Source organism: Convolutriloba macropyga, unplaced genomic scaffold, assembly GCF_964194025.1.
Source record: "Convolutriloba macropyga unplaced genomic scaffold, txConMacr16.3 SCAFFOLD_2785, whole genome shotgun sequence".
NCBI classification, from domain to species: Eukaryota; Metazoa; Xenacoelomorpha; order Acoela; family Convolutidae; genus Convolutriloba; species Convolutriloba macropyga.
Window position 1 is genome coordinate 7,341 of NW_027453012.1, and position 18,849 is coordinate 26,189.

At 38.9% G+C, this 18,849-nt stretch overlaps 1 protein-coding gene across 1 annotated transcript; it reads right to left on the reverse strand.

The window, feature by feature from the left end:
• Positions 1 to 816: 816 nt before the first annotated feature.
• Positions 817 to 1,512, reverse strand: LOC142357979 (uncharacterized). The gene has a single exon (XM_075409462.1). It carries the CDS (start codon positions 1,510 to 1,512, stop codon positions 817 to 819), a length of 696 nt encoding a protein of 231 aa, XP_075265577.1.
• Positions 1,513 to 18,849: the final 17,337 nt, after the last annotated feature.

The window sequence follows — 18,849 nt, forward strand, 5'->3', positions numbered from 1 at the left end:
AGAATTATTAGCTCGAAAAGGCCACTTCTTTTTCTTATACCATTCTTACCCAGGTTTAGTTTCTGCGACCCAAACATTTTCCCGACTTTGCCCCCTGATCAGACTATTGTTCGACGCAATCCTCTGAACAATCGCAAGAAATTGTGTCACTTTCATGTAATCCAAAAAATTGCGCGATTTTCAAACGACCGATAAATTTGTGCGTGTTGCGTCGCAACACTTATTTTTGTTAATTAGACTTGCTTTAAACGCTTTAAAGACTTAAATACTTTGTGCTTAAGAAGAACTCAAGCTCAAAAGGAAACAAGTTTTTGTGATAAAATCAGATGAAATTATGATTTCTTAGTTCAAATCACGTGGTAATTTATTGTTGCATTTGTTGAAGAAGTCATCTTGAATTGAAGTTTTGAAGCCCTCGGAATATGAAGGTCAAAAGGTTGTTTACCGCAACATAACCCGTCCTCCTTGAACGAGTTCAATTGAAAAGTAATATTGAAGTCACCTGAGACCTTTTGACACAAGACACTTCACAGAAAGTTTTTGACGAGGACATTGTTTTCTGAAAATTGATTGTTGTTTGCCTTGTTGTCATCTTTGTCGTTGTCGTCATCATCATCCTCGTGGTCATTATCATCATCATCATCGTGGTCATCATAGTCATCATTGCTATCATGCAGGTGAATGATTAAAGATAAGCGAGACAGACTTCAAAATATTGATTGCTGACGTTATTGACTTGAATATTGATTGCTCATTGTCTAGGGAACACTTATCTTCCGGTCTTGACGTATTGAAATGGGCTTTGCTGCTGTCTTGTCAATCCTCATCCATTGAGTCATCCGCTGTCTTCCATTTGGGTAACTGAGACTCTGGTTTTTCCTTCTCCAGTGGTACAGGTCGGCTTACTGGTCTTATGTAGAGTCCTGTTTGAGTTCTAACTTGGACTACTCGTACTATCTTGTCATTTCCGTCGAAGATTTTTGTAATCCTTGCCAGTGGCCATAGCATTGCAGGCGTGTTATCTTCCTTGATGATAACAATGTCATTGGCGGCGTGCTGTTGGTTGTTATCGTGCCATTTTGGTCGATGTTGAAGTATTGTCAAGTAATCCAAAGACCACTTTTTCCAAAACTGTCTGACAATGTTGTTGATGCTTTTGAACCGTCTACTTAGTGTCCTGTTGTCTTCTTGAGATGGCTCCAGCAAAACTGTTAGTGGGCGTCCAATGAGAAAGTGAGCGGGTGTTAGTGCTGAAGGGTCATTGGCATCGCTAGAGGGGGCTATCAGCAGGCGAGAATTGAGGATGGCCTCAATTTGAGTGATCAAGGTTGTGAAATTCTCAAAAGACATCTTTGTTGTCCTGTCCACAATCCTGTAAAAATGTCTCTTCGTGGATTTTATTGAGGCTTCCCAGAAACCTCCGAAATGAGGCGTCCGTGGAGGAATTGTCAACCAGTTTATCTGATGTCCTGTAGTGAAGGCATCTACCAGTTCCTTGAATTCTCTGTCCATTAATAATTTACGAAATTCAATTTCTCGCCGAGTTCCAATGAAAGTCCTTGAGTTGTCACTATAAATATTTTCGAGCAGTCCACGTCGTGCTGTAAAACGTTTTATGGCAGTCCTCTTTGGTCAACGTTGTCACTGTTTCCATATGGACGGCCTTTGTGCTGAAACATACAAAAGGGGCAACATACGTTTTCTGCTATTTTCCGCTGCTGTCTTTTGTGCTGAAAAGTCCACAGTAGTGCAAACCAGTGTGGGTGAAAGCAAATGATGAAACAACACGTTCTATTGGCAGATCTCCCATTTGAGGCTGAAGAATCCTGGCGTCGTGGCGAATGCAGGGCTTGCAGTTGTAAATAATTTTTTTAACAGCTGATAGTCCTCCGGGTATTCAAATTGTTTGTCGAAGACTGTGGGCCTCCATGTAAGTTCCTTGCATGAGCTTCCCGAATCAGAAGCACTGTGATTGAAGAATATTTGGGAATAAGGATAAGAAACTTCTTGTCTATGTTTTATGGCGAATTTGCTAGTCGTCCGCCCACGCGAACAACTTTATTGTTTGGGTCGTAGAAGGGAGAAAGTTTGAAAAGTCGTCCTCTTTTTGGCAAAAGCTTTATTCTTTGTTTTGTGGTACTGTTGATCAATTCTTCTTCACTTGTACCTACATGTTGCTCCAAATCGTTGAATCTTGTTGGTTTATCTGAAATACCTAATTGAGCTGTACAAAGCTTACCTACCTGAACCTTACCAATCTTGCCTACCTCAACCCTACCAGCCTTACCTACCTCAACCTTACCAACCTTACTTACCTCACCTTGACCAATCTTACCTACCTTAACCTTACCAACCTCAACCTTGCCTACCTCAACCTCAACAACTTTACCTACCTCAACCTTACCAAGGGGTTTATGACAATATACATTCTCCGAAATGTTGTTACCTTTCCCTTCTATCGTTGATGAAGATGATTGACTAACAATGGCATCAAACTCTTGCAAGTAAAGTTTTTGAATCAGGCCGTATATGGCAATCCGTCCAAGGTTAAGATCTGAAGAGCTGAGTTGAAGTGACTGAAATTCAGATGCTATTGCAGCTTCCGACTTTTTCTGTTAACATCTTATTGATGATAGGTTCCTCTTCTGTGAGTAGCATTTGGTATCGGATTTGTTTGATCTGTTCTGCTGGCAATGGTTTTCTGGCTTTGTTGTTTGGCCTTCTGAATGAATTTCTTGACATAACAAAAAATTTGAACCAGTTTTCCAAACGAGGATGTTCGATGAATTAGCTGAACTATTGAGTTGTTCTCCTGAGTAACAACCATTGTTATTTGCTTCAGTATTTCTCCTTGCACTTCGTTGTTCACTGCATGCTGATGTTCCTCAATTGATTGCGACTTCGGCCAATAATCTTCGCTTTTTTCTAGCCAGCTGGGTCCATTCCACCAAAGGCTGTGTTTGGCTAGGTTTGCGGCTGAGATTCCTCGTGATGCGCAATCAGCAGGATTCTCCTCCGTCGGCACGAAATTCCAATTGCTGGATGGAATGAGGTTCTGAATTTTTGCTAGACGGTTGGCAACGAATGTCTTCCAATTTCTTGGAAAGTCTTGCAGCCAAGCCAGTGTTACCGTTCAATCTGTCCAAGCGTACACTTTTGGTGTCGGGAAACATTGATGATACCGCTTCCACCAAATTTGCTCCAAGAAGTGCTGCACAAAGTTCCAACTGGGGAACGCACAAACTCCTTATTGGTACAACTCTGGTCTTTGCTGTCAACATCCTTGTGTGAACTGTTCCTTCGAAAGATTGTCGTATATACACAACTGCGGCGTAGGCTGTAGTTGATGCATCACAGAAGACATGAAGTTCAGTGTCCGATGATGCTGGCGAGATTGAAACTACCTTTCTGGGCAGTGTAATAGTTTCCAATTCCTTCAGTTGAACTCTGAGTCGGCTGTACTGTTGCTGAAGGCATTTCGACAAAGCTTCGTCCCATCCAAGTCGGTCCATCCAAAGCAGTTGCAAAAACGATTTGAACTGAATTGTTGTAGGTGAAAGCCATCCCAACGGATCAAAGAGCCGCGTAACTTCCGACAGTATTTCGCGTTTTGTAGATGGTGTCTTTTCGTCTAGTTTTTCTAAGAAACTGAAGTGGTCTGGATTTGGGTTCCACTTGACGCCTAAAGTTTTTATACTGTAGTCGTCGCTTTTAATTGTCATCTCGTCGGTAGTTTCTCGAAAGTTTGCAGGTAGTGTTTCAACAAGTTCTGGGTTACTTGAAGTCCACTTGCGAATCTCAAACCCTGCCTTTGAAAGAACTGCTATGATTGAGTCCTGCAGTTTCATTGCACTTTCCAGATCGGGTGCTCCTGTCAACAATTCGTCGACGTACATGTCTGTCGTGATTCCTAGCTGTACATTTTTGTCCGCAACATCTTCCGCTAAAACTTGTAATTGGCGAATAGAATGGAACGTTGATGATGCTATTCTCTAAGTGACACATGTCATCCTAAATGTCCTTATATCTGTTGATTTCGGTTCCTTCCAAAGTAGTCGATGATAGTCCTTATCTTCGGTATCCAGTTGCACTTGTCTGTACATTTTTGCAAGGTCTGCTGAAAGGGCTACAGGATACATACGGAAACGGATCAGAATGCTGAATAGATCTTTCTGGATCTTGGGTCCCACCATCAGTCTATCGTTCAAAGAAATTCTACTGGTAGTCTTCGCTGAACCTTCAAAGACTACACGCAGCTTCGTAGTTGTACTTGAGTCTTTGAACACACAGTAATGGCTGAGATAATAGCTTTTCTCTGTTGGCAGTAGCATCTCCTTTGCTGGTACTTCTTCCATGTGTCCTAGTTTAATGAACTCATTGATGAACTCTTTCTATCTTCTGTACAGATCAGGCTGTTTTTGAAGTCTATGAAGGAGACTTCTAAGTCTTCGGCGTGCTTGCTGCTGGGAATCCCCCAGTTCTCCAATTTCGTTCTTAAACGGCAGTTTTACGATGAACCTTCCATCAAGGCTTCTTCGTGTGGTTGACTTGAAGTGTTCTTCTCATCTTCTTTCTTCGTCGCTCAGATGTTTAGTTGCAGGCACTTCCTCGATTTCCCAAAAACGCTGCAAACTGTCTTCAATTGATGACACAAAGTATGTTTGGAAACTGGAAGATTTGGAAGTTTGCACGTTTTCGCGTCCAATTACTAACCAACCGAATACTGAGAGCCGATAAGTAACGGGGATGTTTGGTTCTTTCAGTCTGTTGTTCCCAACCATCAAGTCCTCGTAGTGTCCAGCTCCAATGATTAGATCAATTTGGGTGGGCTTGTTAAAGTCGGGATCAGCCAACTGTAGTTCCTTTACTGTCTCCCAATTGTCTGTGTTGATGTACCGAGAAGGTAAATCGTTTGTCATTTTCCTTAAAACTGACGCGTCAGTGATAATTGGTGATATGTTTTTTTGGTTGAAGGCAAAGGTCAACAAATCCGCGATTAGTTGAGACTTCATTTCCTCCGAGTCCAAAAATACAAGTATTCTTCCTCTTTCTCTTTAGCTGAAGTCTTCGTACTGCAGCTTCAGTTACAAGATTATTCTGAGATGCAGATTCCAGAATTGCTCGCAGATATACTATTTCTCCTTGGACATTAACAGGAACAATTGCTGTCTGAAGAAAAACTTCCCGTGTCTTGTCTTCATGGGTGAGGGCTGCTATTATCTTTTGATCGATAGTTATTTGTTCTGCATTACTGCTTGAGGCTCCAGATGTAACCTTCTCCTGTTCCCTTGCGTTGGCTTTGCGGCTGTTTCTAGACAATTTTTTCAATTGATTGAGTTGATGCGCCTCTGCTCGATGCAATAACGTGTGATGCTTTTGTCCACATTGGCGGCACGAAGAACCATCGCAACTCTCTGCTCGGTGTCCTGGTCGTAGACAACTAAAACAAAGTCCTTTGACTTTGATCAGCTGGGCTCGCTCCTTGACCCCTAAACCTTTGAACTTAACACATTTGAAAATTCTGTGTTCTTCTTCACAACATTCATATTGCTGATTCGTTGTCATAACATGATTGTGAGGTTGTCTCTGTGGCTGATTTTGTTGCGTATGCGATCGTTTTTCGGTATTTGATGAACTGTTGCTTGGTGCTGCTGACTCCAACGCTTGAACACGTTCCTCCAGGAATGTCTTTAGTTCCTGATTGGTCTGTAGTTCTTTCCCCTTTGAAGAAAGCTCCCAGAACTTTCGTGTTTCGGTGGGAAGTTTTTCTGCAATCAAATAGACAAAGAAGGGGTCCTGATGCTCAACTGGTTGTCCCATGTTCCGAAGAGAAAGTCTGTGCTCCTCTATTGTGTCGACAAATACGAGAGTCGTAATTCCCGTGTGTTTTCGTGTGAAACTGGTCGATACGAGACAATTCCATGGATGTGGGTTCGAAGTATCAATCTCCTGTTGTCGTATCGGTTCTGCAAAATTTCCATTGCAACATCGAAGTTGTCGTCGGTGACTGTGATTGAAGTTAACATCTTCGAAGCTTCTCCCTTCACTGCTGACTTCAAGTACTGTAATCTCAAACTGTTTGTCAACTGATCGTTATCTATTACTGCTCCCTTGAAGCGAACATAAAAATAGATCCAGTCCAAGTAGTTTCCGGAAAAACTGGGCAAGTCGAGCTTTGGTAGATTGAGGTTCTGTATATTCCTCGAAATCGTGGTGCCTCCGGCTGCAACTGAGCTCTCTTGTGACGAGTGTCTCGTCTTTCGCTGGACAAACCGATGAACATAGTCGATGTTTTGGCATATCTTGTCATCATACTCCTCTGTCTCAACAATTTCATCGTCCAAGTTGTCAGGATCATCAAAAAGAGACTGAATCTTTTGGTTCTGCTCAGATAGGAAGGATTGCTTCTTCTTCAATAGCTCAACTGTCTGCTGCAGTCGGATAAGGTCGTCTTCATTGATAAGTGTGAACGGTTTGTTCCTTATGCCGTCTGCTTCATTGTAGAGTTTCATTGCAACTCCGCTGTGAGCCCCACGCGACTTTCGAAGTTGTAAATATAGGGTTGCATCTATCCCCCCGCAAAAGTGCGGCCAATTTTTCGCGCGAACTTAGTCTTAGTACTTCAGGGGGCAAAGTAAGCTTACAAAAACCGTGTTCTCGATGATAACTAGAGAGAGAGAGAGAGAGAGAGAGAGATTGACTTCCTCTGAAGTTTTTTTTTTTAAAAAAATATGCAGAATCTTGAGTATACAGTTACCCCACTAGATATCCTCTACCGGGTCCCTTGGTTAGGTTAATCAACCTAGTTATACAAGTTAATCAACTTGAATAACATGTGGGGGAATGATGGTATCTAGTGGGGGGTCCGCTTTTCAATTTTCGTTTAAGTTTCCCCTTTATAGGTTATCAACAAATTTTTGAGAGAGTGAACGCTTTGGGTGCTTAATGCTTCGACTATTTTATCTTTAACCTATTTTTCGGCGGACCATTAAATGTTGCTTCGCAACACTTATTTTTGTTAATTAGACTTGCTTTAAACGCTTTAAAGACTTGAATGCTTTATGCTTAAGAAGAACTCAAGCTCAAAAGGAAACAAGTGCTCGTGATAAAATCAGATGAAATTATGATTTCTTAGTTCAAATCACGTGGTAATTTATTGTTGCATTTGTTGAAGAAGTCATCTTGAATTGAAGTTTTGAAGCTCTCGGAATATGAAGGTCAAAAGGTTGTTTACCGCAACAGTGCGAACACGGATCAAGTCAAAGATTTGTGCGACCTTCGTGAAAAACCATTGGAACTATATGACACCGTGGGTGAGGCTTATTGATGGAAGGACCAAGGGGTGAAATAACAGCCCGAAGAAAAGAACTTGGAGTAAGAGTTTGAACTGGTTTGAACAATTGTTCGATACGATGATTAAGCTGCTTTGGAAAAATGTTTTTTCGTTTATTTAAAAAAATATTTTTACTAAAGAGTTCAATCAAATATTTCGTTCCAAAACAACGAGGAAACGACTTTTTTCCCAAACAAGCCAACTCACATTTAAAAGAGCCTGTTTTAGATATTCAAAACCTTCGCTTGCAAATTGTATCAGTTTTTACTATGTAACAAAGACTATAAATATCTGGATTTGTGGAAATTTTGAGCCTTTTGTTTTTCATCTTCAATGGATCTTCTTTGCCCACAAGGCAAATTTTTCTCAATTTCACGTGAATTTCGTGCGAACTCTGATTCGACTGTAGTGCGACCATCTTCCCGACTTTCGTGCGACCTATGATCAGAATGTTGTGCGACTTTACCCTCTGATCAGACCGTAGTCCAACCATTGTCCTGATTATTGTGCGACCTATGATCAGACGCGTGGGACTTTGCCCTCTGATCACATTGTAGTGCATTCATTGTCCATACCATCGCGTGACCATGTATATTGAGTCGTATCACGCCACTGGTGTGCACATGAAAAATTGCTGACAGAACGGTCTCGGGTCTCAAAACTAAACCTGGGTACCGTATGTCCAAAGGCAAATTGTTTTCAACACTCATCAAGTTCTTCAGTATGAAGCAATTAACGTGATTGCTTTTCATTGTTAATCCAAATCTGAAACTATCTTGAAATTATCAGTTTTAAATTAGCTGCTGTATTGAGATTTGCAAAAATAAATTCTTGGGAACAAAATCAAAAAATTATCGCTGGACAATGTAAAAACTGCGAGAAGATTTGGGAAACAATTTTCTTTGAAAGCCCTGTATATTTTAATTCTTCTCAGCGTTATTCATCTTTTTTTTTCTAAAACCAAGCGTGTTCATAATAACAGTAGGTAGTGACACTTTTTTCATTTAACTTTATGCCCTCGGCAACCTCTGATTTTAAGATTCTTTGTAACTTTCATGAAGCGCAATCTCTGTGATTTTAAAAAATGCCTGAATTTATGTCTGCCTTTTTCGGCATTGATCTTCAATTAAAACCCACGCATTAAAAAACCGAAATACATGTATATAAATTTGATTGATCAAATTTTGCTTGAGTCTATGTCTGTAGTTTTCATCGCCTTGTCGAGTAAATGAGAATCACTCAGTAAAAAAATACTTGTTAACAACTGACTCATTTTTTTGTGTTTGACGCAGATATGGGAGCAGAGTGTGAGTATGAATTTTTCAGCAAACACAAACAGATTGCAACGAATTTCCTGATATCAATGAATAGGTGTTAAGAACTGATTTTTCTCCGGAATTATTTGTTTTGTGTTTTTCGTCTGGTAATAATAACGACAGCTAGCGTGAACTCCTGATTATTTAGGATTTTGCATTTGTAATAGGCTATATCCAAACCTGAGTTTACCATTTTTGACTTACGAGATTTATCAAGTTCCATTAGATATGGAGTCTGTATGAACTTTAAGTGTTCTGTTAGTTGCGATAGTATTGCTTTGAAAATCCTGAAACAGTCTTTTCAGATGATAAGTTAGTGATATCATAAACTTTCCATAAACGCATTTTTGGCATTTGTTGACAACCTAGAACTTCTTGCTCTTTTCATTAATAGTTTTGATGAAAAAAACCAAGATTTTGAACAGTTTTTACACGTACTTATGTCAGAATTAATAAAGCTACTTTCATTAGCTTTCAAAAAAGGAGTTATCATGTTCGATTGTTTTTTTCAGATTCACAAACAACATTAGTGTGGCCTGAGAGGCCAGTGGCTTTTGTCCAGCTTCGATGCTTGTCCAAAATCATATTAATGTTTGCTAATTTGTAACATCCTGCTTTTTCAACATTGACTAGGCCTTCTCGATTCAATTTACTTGGCTTCTTTTTCGGAAATTTTTCAAATTTGTGATTAATGGCACCCATCTCATGAACAATCTTAGTTGATTTATAAATTTATAAATATTACGCCAAAGGAAACGCATGCGAAAAATGTCACTTAAGAAATGCTTTATGAAAATATAAATTGATAGAAGAGTTGCAATCAGTACTGGGAAGAGTAGATTACGTAACACCAATAACAATGCTTTGCAATTTATTAACTCATGTTCTTTGCAACTAAAAATCAATCATATGAACTGAAAAATGAGCACAACACATGCTCTTGCTCCGACGGATACGCCTGCATATTTTGATATTATTTTTACCTAACACTCGTTTTGTATTATAAAATTTTTGGAGAATCTCTAGAAAGCGGGCCCATTTTTTGCATCACTTTCATCTGACAAGAAACCTCATATAAGGAAAGATTTAACGAAGGAGACAATTGTCGTGACAAAAGTTATTGCTAAGATCTGAAATAATAACTGAGTATTCTGAAGTTAAAAAAATTTTGCACAACAGTCTGTTTCCAATAGCACCGCAACTTCGTTTGCCTAGGATACTTTGACTCCGTCAACAGGCGGATCGTTGAGCAGCTTGCGCGCATTCTGGCATAACAAAAGAACTAACAGAGGCTGCCTTGAACGCAATCTACAAGAAGGCACGATAGGCATGTCCGTTGGCCGTGAAATTCTGCTTAGACTGATATTAGACTTTTTGAAAGGTACAATCTATTATGCTTTCAAGCAATTAAGCTATAGTTTACAGGGGAAGGGCGTTGGTAGTGTAGAATTTATTCCAAATTTGGGGAAAACATTTGAATTACAGCTGGGGCTTTTCATGATTTTGACAAAAACAAAACAAAAAACTTCGACTCTAAGAGCTCTGATGCAGCAATACTTTTTATGGTCATTACACTGAATTCTCGCAAAATTAATGCGGTAACAAAAAAATCGAGTTAAAGTTCGAGAATTAACGGTTCCGTATTCTTTTAAACGCCGTACCCTCTCGTTGTTATTTAGTTCTTCCCCTTCTGGTCTTGTAACCTTGAAGTTTGTGAGGGAATTCATTGTTTTTCTTTAGATGCACCTGCATTGCTTTTACTACTTCCCGTGAGTTGCAATTGTTATTCAAAGAGCGGGGAAATTGAGCAGTATTAGTGGCGCCTACTCATAACTAATTCTAGTTCTAGTTGGGATTTGGTCCTGGATAATCCATGCCTAAAATGAGGCTCTTTTTTATTTAGAAAAGTAAGGGCCCGTATGCTAATATATTGCTAGCCTCACTAAGCGAGCGGTAATTTGTTATGCAGGTGCTAAGCGTGGTGGTAATTAAAGCTCAAAAGTATGCGGTCGATTTATTTTGCGGGATTAATTGTCCGTTCATTTCTAGCACCTCTAATACTAAACTTCTTCTTTGACTTTTTTTGAAAACCTCAATAGAAATTATTTGCGCTTTAAATGATTAGGTGATTACCTAGAATGAGGTATGATAGCTTGGGCATGGAACTTTATGCAATGTGTCCGGATCTTCTCCGCCCCCTTCAAAATATAATGAGCAAAACAGTTTTTCTCACACATTTTTGCCTGCTTCACCTACTATTGTGCTACATGAACAATTTCAACAAGGAATCCTAAAAACAGACAGCAATCGGTGCAATAGAAAAGATCAAAATTCTATCTGCTTCCAAAGTCAAAAGGGAAAGTTGCCAGTGAAGCAAAACTTCAAAGAAATCAGATCATAAACGTCTTGAGAAAACTTTTGGCCAATTTGGTAAGGTCTAACTACGCGTTTCTTAATCAATGTTGGTTTTCTAGCGGGAGCCGAAAAAAAGAGTTTGAGCGAAATTGTAACATATTTAACTGAACGAAATTTTGAGAACCAATTTTAGGATGACAATTTTGTTGCAACCTAAACATCATCGTGACAATTATTTTTTGCCCAATTTTGCAACTAAGAATTTCAAAAAAAAATTGAAGCAACACTTCAGACAAATCAGATCATAAACGTCTTTAGAAAATTTTAGGCCAATTTGGTAAGGTCTAACTACGCGTTTCTTAATCAATGTTGGTTTTCTAGCGGGAGCCGAAAAAAGAGTTTGAGCGAAATTGTAATATATTTAACGGAACGAAATTTTGCAAGCCATTTTTAGGATGACAATTTTGTTGCAACCTAGACATCATCGTGACAATTATTTTTTTTTGCTCAATTTTGCAACTAAGAGAAATAAAATTAAATCCTTATGCTTATTTAGATATAATTAGTTTAATTTATGCAAAATTAATTCATATAACAAGATTCAAAAAGAAAGTTTTCAAAAAGTTCAAAATTTTGTTGTAAAAATAAGAAATACGTATTTGAGAAACCATTTTTCACGTAACGTGGATCATGTCGCAAAAACTGAGAAGGTCAGAGAGCTGGACGAAAGAAATGGCTCGACGCTCAAACACTGTAGGTATAATAATACAACATCAGGAACAACAACAACATCAACTTCAACTTTGTCACCCCCAGATTCGGCATCGCGAGCCACGTGGCGCAATCCTGAGCCAGTGGATTTCATTCAAATTCTACGATTCAAAATGCTTTTCGAAAGTCCCATGGTAAGATTCTAGAAAAACTTTCTTCATTCATCGGTAAAAAGTGGACTCTTTAAGTCATATCCCCTTTAAGGCCTAGAATTTAAGGTACCCCCGACTTATTGACTTAAATAAACTAAATAGGGTGGAGGGGTTTGCTGTGATGGGAGACCAGAGGGAAAGATAAGACATTTTTTGATCCATGATGCTGTTTTCTGATAATTTTGTCAACAAATTTTGTTCACACAAGTTAATAAGCCCGCAATTTAAAAGCAATCACTATCCGGATCCCAGCCATACAGCCTGGATCCAATTATAGGTTTCCCGTTTAACCCTAGTAACTTTTTCAGGTGCCCATATATCTCGCTGTGATGGCAATCAACATCTACGTTCTGTATGTGGTATACAAAAACAAAGAGCTTCACTCTTTAGATTACTTTTTGGTCACATATCAAAGCTTTATCGATCTAATTTTCACGGGAATTCTTGGAAGTTTGGACTATCTCCTTGATGTTTGGTACACTTTATTTTCCTTTTGTGTCTATGGAGGATTTTTTGAATTTGATGAAGATTACACGCCGTAAAAAAGATGAAGCTTCTTGTTTAGTTAGGAGAAAAATCGCAAGCGCTCCATGGTTAATGAAACAGCAGAACCATAAACCGAAAATTAAGATCCTTTAGAAAGCAGATGAATAATCCCGTACCTTACTCCAAGTGCAAATCAGTAGTGAGCAATTGTAAATGCAAGTCTCCCATGTAATATATTTTGCTCGCTTTGTCGCTTGAAATTCGCTTCTTTCAAGCGTTTATTGACAGCGCAAAACTTAAATTTTTAACAGTCTGGGTGGCGCAGAAAGGAAGAGAAACGCCTACGGAGCGAGAAAGCGAGGGTTCGCTTCCCATACGGAACATTATTTTTACACTCGGCCCAAGTCTGACCATTGTAAAATCAGACTGAATGCAAGTCTGACAAGTCAAAAGAGTGACATGAATCAGTCTATGATTCAGTAATGACGAGTAATTGCATTTATACTGGCCCAGTACTGAAACGCACTTGGAGTTAGGTACGGGAGGGCGTCCAATAAGGGCGTTTGAAGGCGATGAACGTTCCTTTGCTCAAACTAAATGATGGCAGAGCTGGAGTGTAGTGGCACTAAGCTATTCTTAGCCCTTCAATGCAATGAAAATCCTGAATAGAGAAGTAAGATCACTTTTACTGGACCATAAAAATTGCATAATTATTGGCCGATAATTTTACAGCTGAAAAAAAAAGATTCTTTTTTTTTTGATAAAATTTGGTTCCATAGAAGTTGGGAAAGCTTCACCTTTTGCATCGAAAGGGACTATCTGCATCTATACCCACGCTGGGTGAAGTTCTGTGACAGCAACTTCATTAAGAGGAACAAAATCTCTCTAAAAAATTTGGATCATTTTAACCAGCCCCTACCCTCGCTTAGAGGACTTATGGCATTAATGCCCCCAGGCGAACGGTTTATGTTTTAAACAGCAAATTTTTATGGGACAACACATATTTTACAACGGTGGGACCCGTGTGTCGACGAAAATATAACCCCTGATGACGCCCCAAACCGATTTAAGATGAAGGAATAACTGCCCGGACTCACTCGTCATAGCGTTTTAGCAATGAATCATAAGCATTTTAGCAAAGAATCACATTAATAACGGCATTATCGTTTTCTGGCTGCACCGTTTTCTGATCTTGTCAGATAGGAGGCTTCACAATCTGTAATTTGCACAGCTTGTGACTCAATGATCTGTTGTTTAGCTGTGCATGATTTCATTTAACTCTGCCCCCCCCCTTCTGAGCAGATTTAATTGCCGACTGGCCACCAAATGGCCAGATTTAATTACCAAATGGCCCTCAACTGGCTAGATTTAATTGGCCCCCTCGAACCGAACGGCAAGTCATTATCAGTATTTCAGCATGCCTCCGAAAGTTAATAGTGAGAAAGCACATGCGCTAACTTTGAGCTAATTTCAAACATCCAGATCAAGCTTTGGCGGGTAATTTATACTATTTATATAAGCTGATTTACTACGTATATTTGCCACCCCAGAATCAAACACCAGTAAATTGATATTCGAAACAGCTGCGTATTCTGCGTGCCCACTAACCTCATCAATAGGTTATGGGCCCAGAAAACTGACAACTGAGTCAAGACAAGAGAAGAGTGGTCAGCTTGAGTGGCAACGAAGGACAGAGAAAGAGAGGGTGTCCTGGTCAAGAGAGAGTGCCAAAGACAGGAAGAGAAGGGGAGAGAAGGAGAGAGAGAGAGAGAGAGAGAGAGAGAGAGAGAGGGAGAGAGAGAGAAAGATAAAGACACATAAAGAGAGAGAGAGAGAGAGAGCGAGAGAGAGAGAGAGAGACAGACAGAGAGAGAGAGAGAGAGAGAGAGAGAGAGAGAAGACTGTGTGTGTGTGAGAGAGAGAGAGTCAAACTCTGAAACTGTTGATTTAGTGGATTAATTTTATGCTTGATATTTATAAAGTTAAAGATTTCAGCGCGCGTCCAAGGTTGATTACGGGTGCGTGAAAACCACTCGTAATTTAACCAAAAAAACGGTCGATTGAAAAAAAAGGGTCGGTTAAAAGAGTCCGTTTATTAAAAGGTGTAAATCTATCTGTAAAACAGATTGAATTTGTAAAAGCGATTTGGATCAGAGTCCCTGCAGGGCATGTAACAGTGTGTACACCATTCGAAACATATGAAAACCTGCAATATGGTTGAATATAGTAATAGCGCAGTGAAACATGATGCATAGAAAGCTTGCTTGAAGAATTCTAAGAAAGTTGGCCCATGCGTAAGAGAAAAGTTTAAGCTAGTGTTTGAGAAATTATCCGGAGGATCCGTCCTCATCGTGCTTAGTCGAAGTGGGGGAATCAGTGGCTATTTTGGTCAATGTCCACTCCAACTTTGTCAAGGATACCACATTCTCAAACAAAATGGGTCATCTTTTATACTAAGTAGACAGATTTTCTCATATAGCTTTTGAAGAGCACTGCTTTCTAAAAAATTTTTACTTTGTATATTGACGATTTTTTGCAGACTCTGCTTTGCTATTAAAAAGTTTTGGTAAAATTTGGTTCCATAGAAGTTGGGAAAGCTTCACCTTTTGCATCGAAAGGGACTATCTGCATCTATACCCACGCTGGGTGAAGTTCTGTGACAGCAACTTCATTAAGAGGAACAAAATCTCTCTAAAAAATTTGGATCATTTTAACCTGCCCCTACCCTCGCTTAGAGGACTTATGGCATTAATGCCCCAGGCGAACGGTTTATGTTTTAAACAGCAAATTTTTATGGGACAACACATATTTTGCAACGGTGGGACCCGTGTGTCGACGAAAATATAACCCCTGATGACGCCCCAAACCGATTTAAGATGAAGGAATATCTGCCCGGACTCACTCGTCATAGCGTTTTAGCACTGAACCATAAGCATTTTAGCAAAGAATCACATTAATAACGGCATTATCGTTTTCTGGCTGAACCGTTTTCTGATCTTGTCAGATAGGAGGCTTCACAATCTGTAATTTGCACAGCTTGTGACTCAATGATCTCTTGTTTAGCTGTGCATGATTTCATTTAACTCTGCCCCCCCTTCTGAGCAGATTTAATTGCCGACTGGCCACCAAATGGCCAGATTTAATTACCAAATGGCCCTCAATTGGCTAGATTTAATTGGCCCCCTCGAACCGAACGGCAAGTCATTATCAGTATTTCAGCATGCCTCCGAAAGTTAATAGTGAGAAAGCACATGCGCTAACTTCGAGCTAATTTCAAACATCCAGATCAAGCTTTTGCGGGTAATTTATACTATTTATATAAGCTGATTTACTACGTATTTTTGCCACCCAGAATCAAACACCAGTAAATTGATATTCGAAACAGCTGCGTATTCTGCGTGCCCCACTAACCTCATCAATAGGTTATGGGCCCAGAAAACTGACAACTGAGTCAAGACAAGAGAAGAGTGGTCAGCTTGAGTGGCAACGAAGGACAGAGAAAGAGAGGGTGTCCTGGTCAAGAGAGAGTGCCAAAGACAGGAAGAGAAGGGGAGAGAAGGAGAGAGAGAGAGAGAGAGAGAGAGAGAGGGAGAGAGAGAGAAAGATAAAGACACATAAAGAGAGAGAGAGAGAGACAGAGAGAGAGAGAGAGAGAGAGAGAGAGAAGACTGTGTGTGTGTGTGTGAGAGAGAGTCAAACTCTGAAACTGTTGATTTAGTGAATTAATTTTATGCTTGATATTTATAAAGTTAAAGATTCCAGCGCGCGTCCAAGGTTGATTACGGGTGCGTGAAAACCACTCGTAATTTAACCAAAAAAACGGTCGATTGAAAAAAAAGGGTCGGTTAAAAGAGTCCGTTTATTAAAAGGTGTAAATCTATCTGTAAAACAGATTGAATTTGTAAAATCGATTTGAATCAGAGTCCCTGCAGGGCATGTAACAGTGTGTACACCATTCGAAACATATGAAAACCTGCAATATGGTTGAAAATAGTAATAGCGCAGTGAAACATGATGCATAGAAAGCTTGCTTGAAGAATTCTGCGAAAGTTGGCCCATGCGTAAGAGAAAATTTTAAGCTAGTGTTTGAGAAATTATCTGGAGGATCCGTCCTCATCGTGCTTAGTCGAAGTGGGGGAATCAGTGGCTATTTTGGTCAATGTCCACTCCAACTTTGTCAAGGATAACACATTCTCAAACAAAATGGGTCATCTTTTATACTAAGTAGACAGATTTTCTCATATAGCTTTTGAAGAGCACTGCTTTCTAAAAAATTTTAACTTTGTATATTAACGATTTTTTGCAGACTCTGCTTTGCTATTAAAAAGTTTTAAGCAGAGGTGGAAAGGTTTCATAAATAAAAGGTGTCCGGTGGTCAATATTTTTACTTTTAAAAGGCGTTTATGTGTTTTTTCCAAAATCTAAGTTACTTTTGCTTTTAAAATTAAGATGTTTTGGTGAAAGAAAACTTCGTTTTATGAACATAGCTTATATGTGCTGATGGTCTGAAAAAAAGAAAGACCTGTTTGATGTTCTTTAATTTAGTTGTCTAAGTTGTTTGTTCGATTAGCGTACTGTCAGGTTTTTAACTTTAATTTAACCTTGTAGAATTTTTGAGTTTTTTTTCAAAAGTTTTCTTAACACACAATAACAGCTCAACTTCATAAACATGAATAGCAAAACAATTGATAAACTTTTCTTTAGCGGTAAAGAAGAAGACTTTGTCTATTTTTCTGAACAGTTTGAGGCACGAATGTATGTTTTGAAGTTGAATAAAAATCTTGACGGCACTGTAGGATATAGGGATTTTATACCGACGCTGAGGGGAATACCTTCACAGGAGCAAATTAATGCGGCCGATAGAAAGGGAAAATAGATTTTTGACGACAAACAAATGGCCATTTAGTATGAACTTGTTCAGTGCCTCTACAAGAAGTCAGTTTTATTTTTGCAACCATATAGGGGGAAAAGATCTGAAGCTTGGAGCGTGTTGTGTAAGAGGTTTAAAAAATTTCAGAGGCCGCGTTTACAAATACTAATATCTGATTTAACAAATTTGAGAAAATACAATAACGAAAGCTTAGTAGACTATATTACTAGAGCCGAGGACATGCAATTGAACCTTTCCGAAGTCGATGAGTCAATAAGTGAAAAAATGTTTGTCTCGATACTTTTGAAGGGACTTCCTCGTGAATTTGAATGTTTTTGTACTCTGGTAAATAATGGTCAAGATAAAACCTTGGATGAAATTAAACGTGATTTGATAAAATTTGAAAGTGAGAAACGCAACGACAGAAATACAGAGAAATCAGAATCCGTTTTCTTATCAATGATCGAACTTGTTTTAATTGTCACAAGAGGGGGCATTTTGCAAATTTTTGCCGTGCACAACGATCGGAACCTAACAAAGGGAAACCTAATTCAAAAATAATTTGTTTTAAGTGCAAAAAATATGGGACATATTGCCAAGAACTGTTTTACTTACAAAAAATTTGAATGCCATGCAATGAAAAATGAACGAAAAAACAATTCGAAAGAAAGTCAAAATTTAGTACCGGAGGAACAAGAAGAGGAAAGTTTTAGCTTTTTCTCGAGTGAAAATTGTGTTGAACACCAAGATTTTATCATTGACTCTGGTGCAACAAACTAAATGATTAAACATAAAAGTACTTTTGCTAACCTGGATGAACATTTTTTGGGTATAATTCACAATGCCAACAAAGCGCACTCTGCAATATAAGGAAAAGGGGATGTTGAGTTTTTCGCTAAGATTAGCAATGAAGAATTGAAAAAAAATTGTTTTAAAAGATGCTTTATTTGTACCTAAGAACTCAAAAAACTTAATTTCTGTTTCAAAACCTAGAGAAGCGGGTGTCGATGATTCTTTCGGTGAAAACTTGAACTTGTTTTTAATAAAGTCTGGTTTCCTTTTGAAGTTGAAAATGGATTGTTTGTTTTGAAAATTTTTCCTTGTTCTAATGAAAATTGCTTTAATGTTGACAGTTTACAAATTCGGCATGCAAAGATGTGACATAACAATTTTTCTGATTTGAAACGTCTGCCAGATTTTGTTGAGGGTATGAAACTAAGTAATTCAAAAGAGTGTTGTGAAGTTTTTGAGTAAAATAAGTCGAAAAAACAGCCTGTTCCCAAAGATTGCATGACAAGAGCCAAAGAAACTTTGGACATTGTGCAAACAGATGTCTTAGGAAAAATTTCTCCTTAAGCCGTTGGTGGCCATTTTTATGCCATTGGATTTGTAGATAGTTTCAGTCGTTTCTCAAAAGATTATTTTATGAAAAACAAGAGACGAGGTTATGGATAAGTTTAAACAGTTTTGTGCTGATGTTGGAAAACCAGGAATTTTAGTTTCGGATGGAGGTGGAGAATACATTTCAAATGAATTTAAGCGCTATTGTAGGAACCAATGAATTCG

Coding starts and splice junctions, on each gene's coding strand:
- LOC142357979 (XM_075409462.1), bottom strand. CDS start 1,512: ATGGACAGAGAATTCAAGGAACTGGTAGATGCCTTCACTACAGGACAT.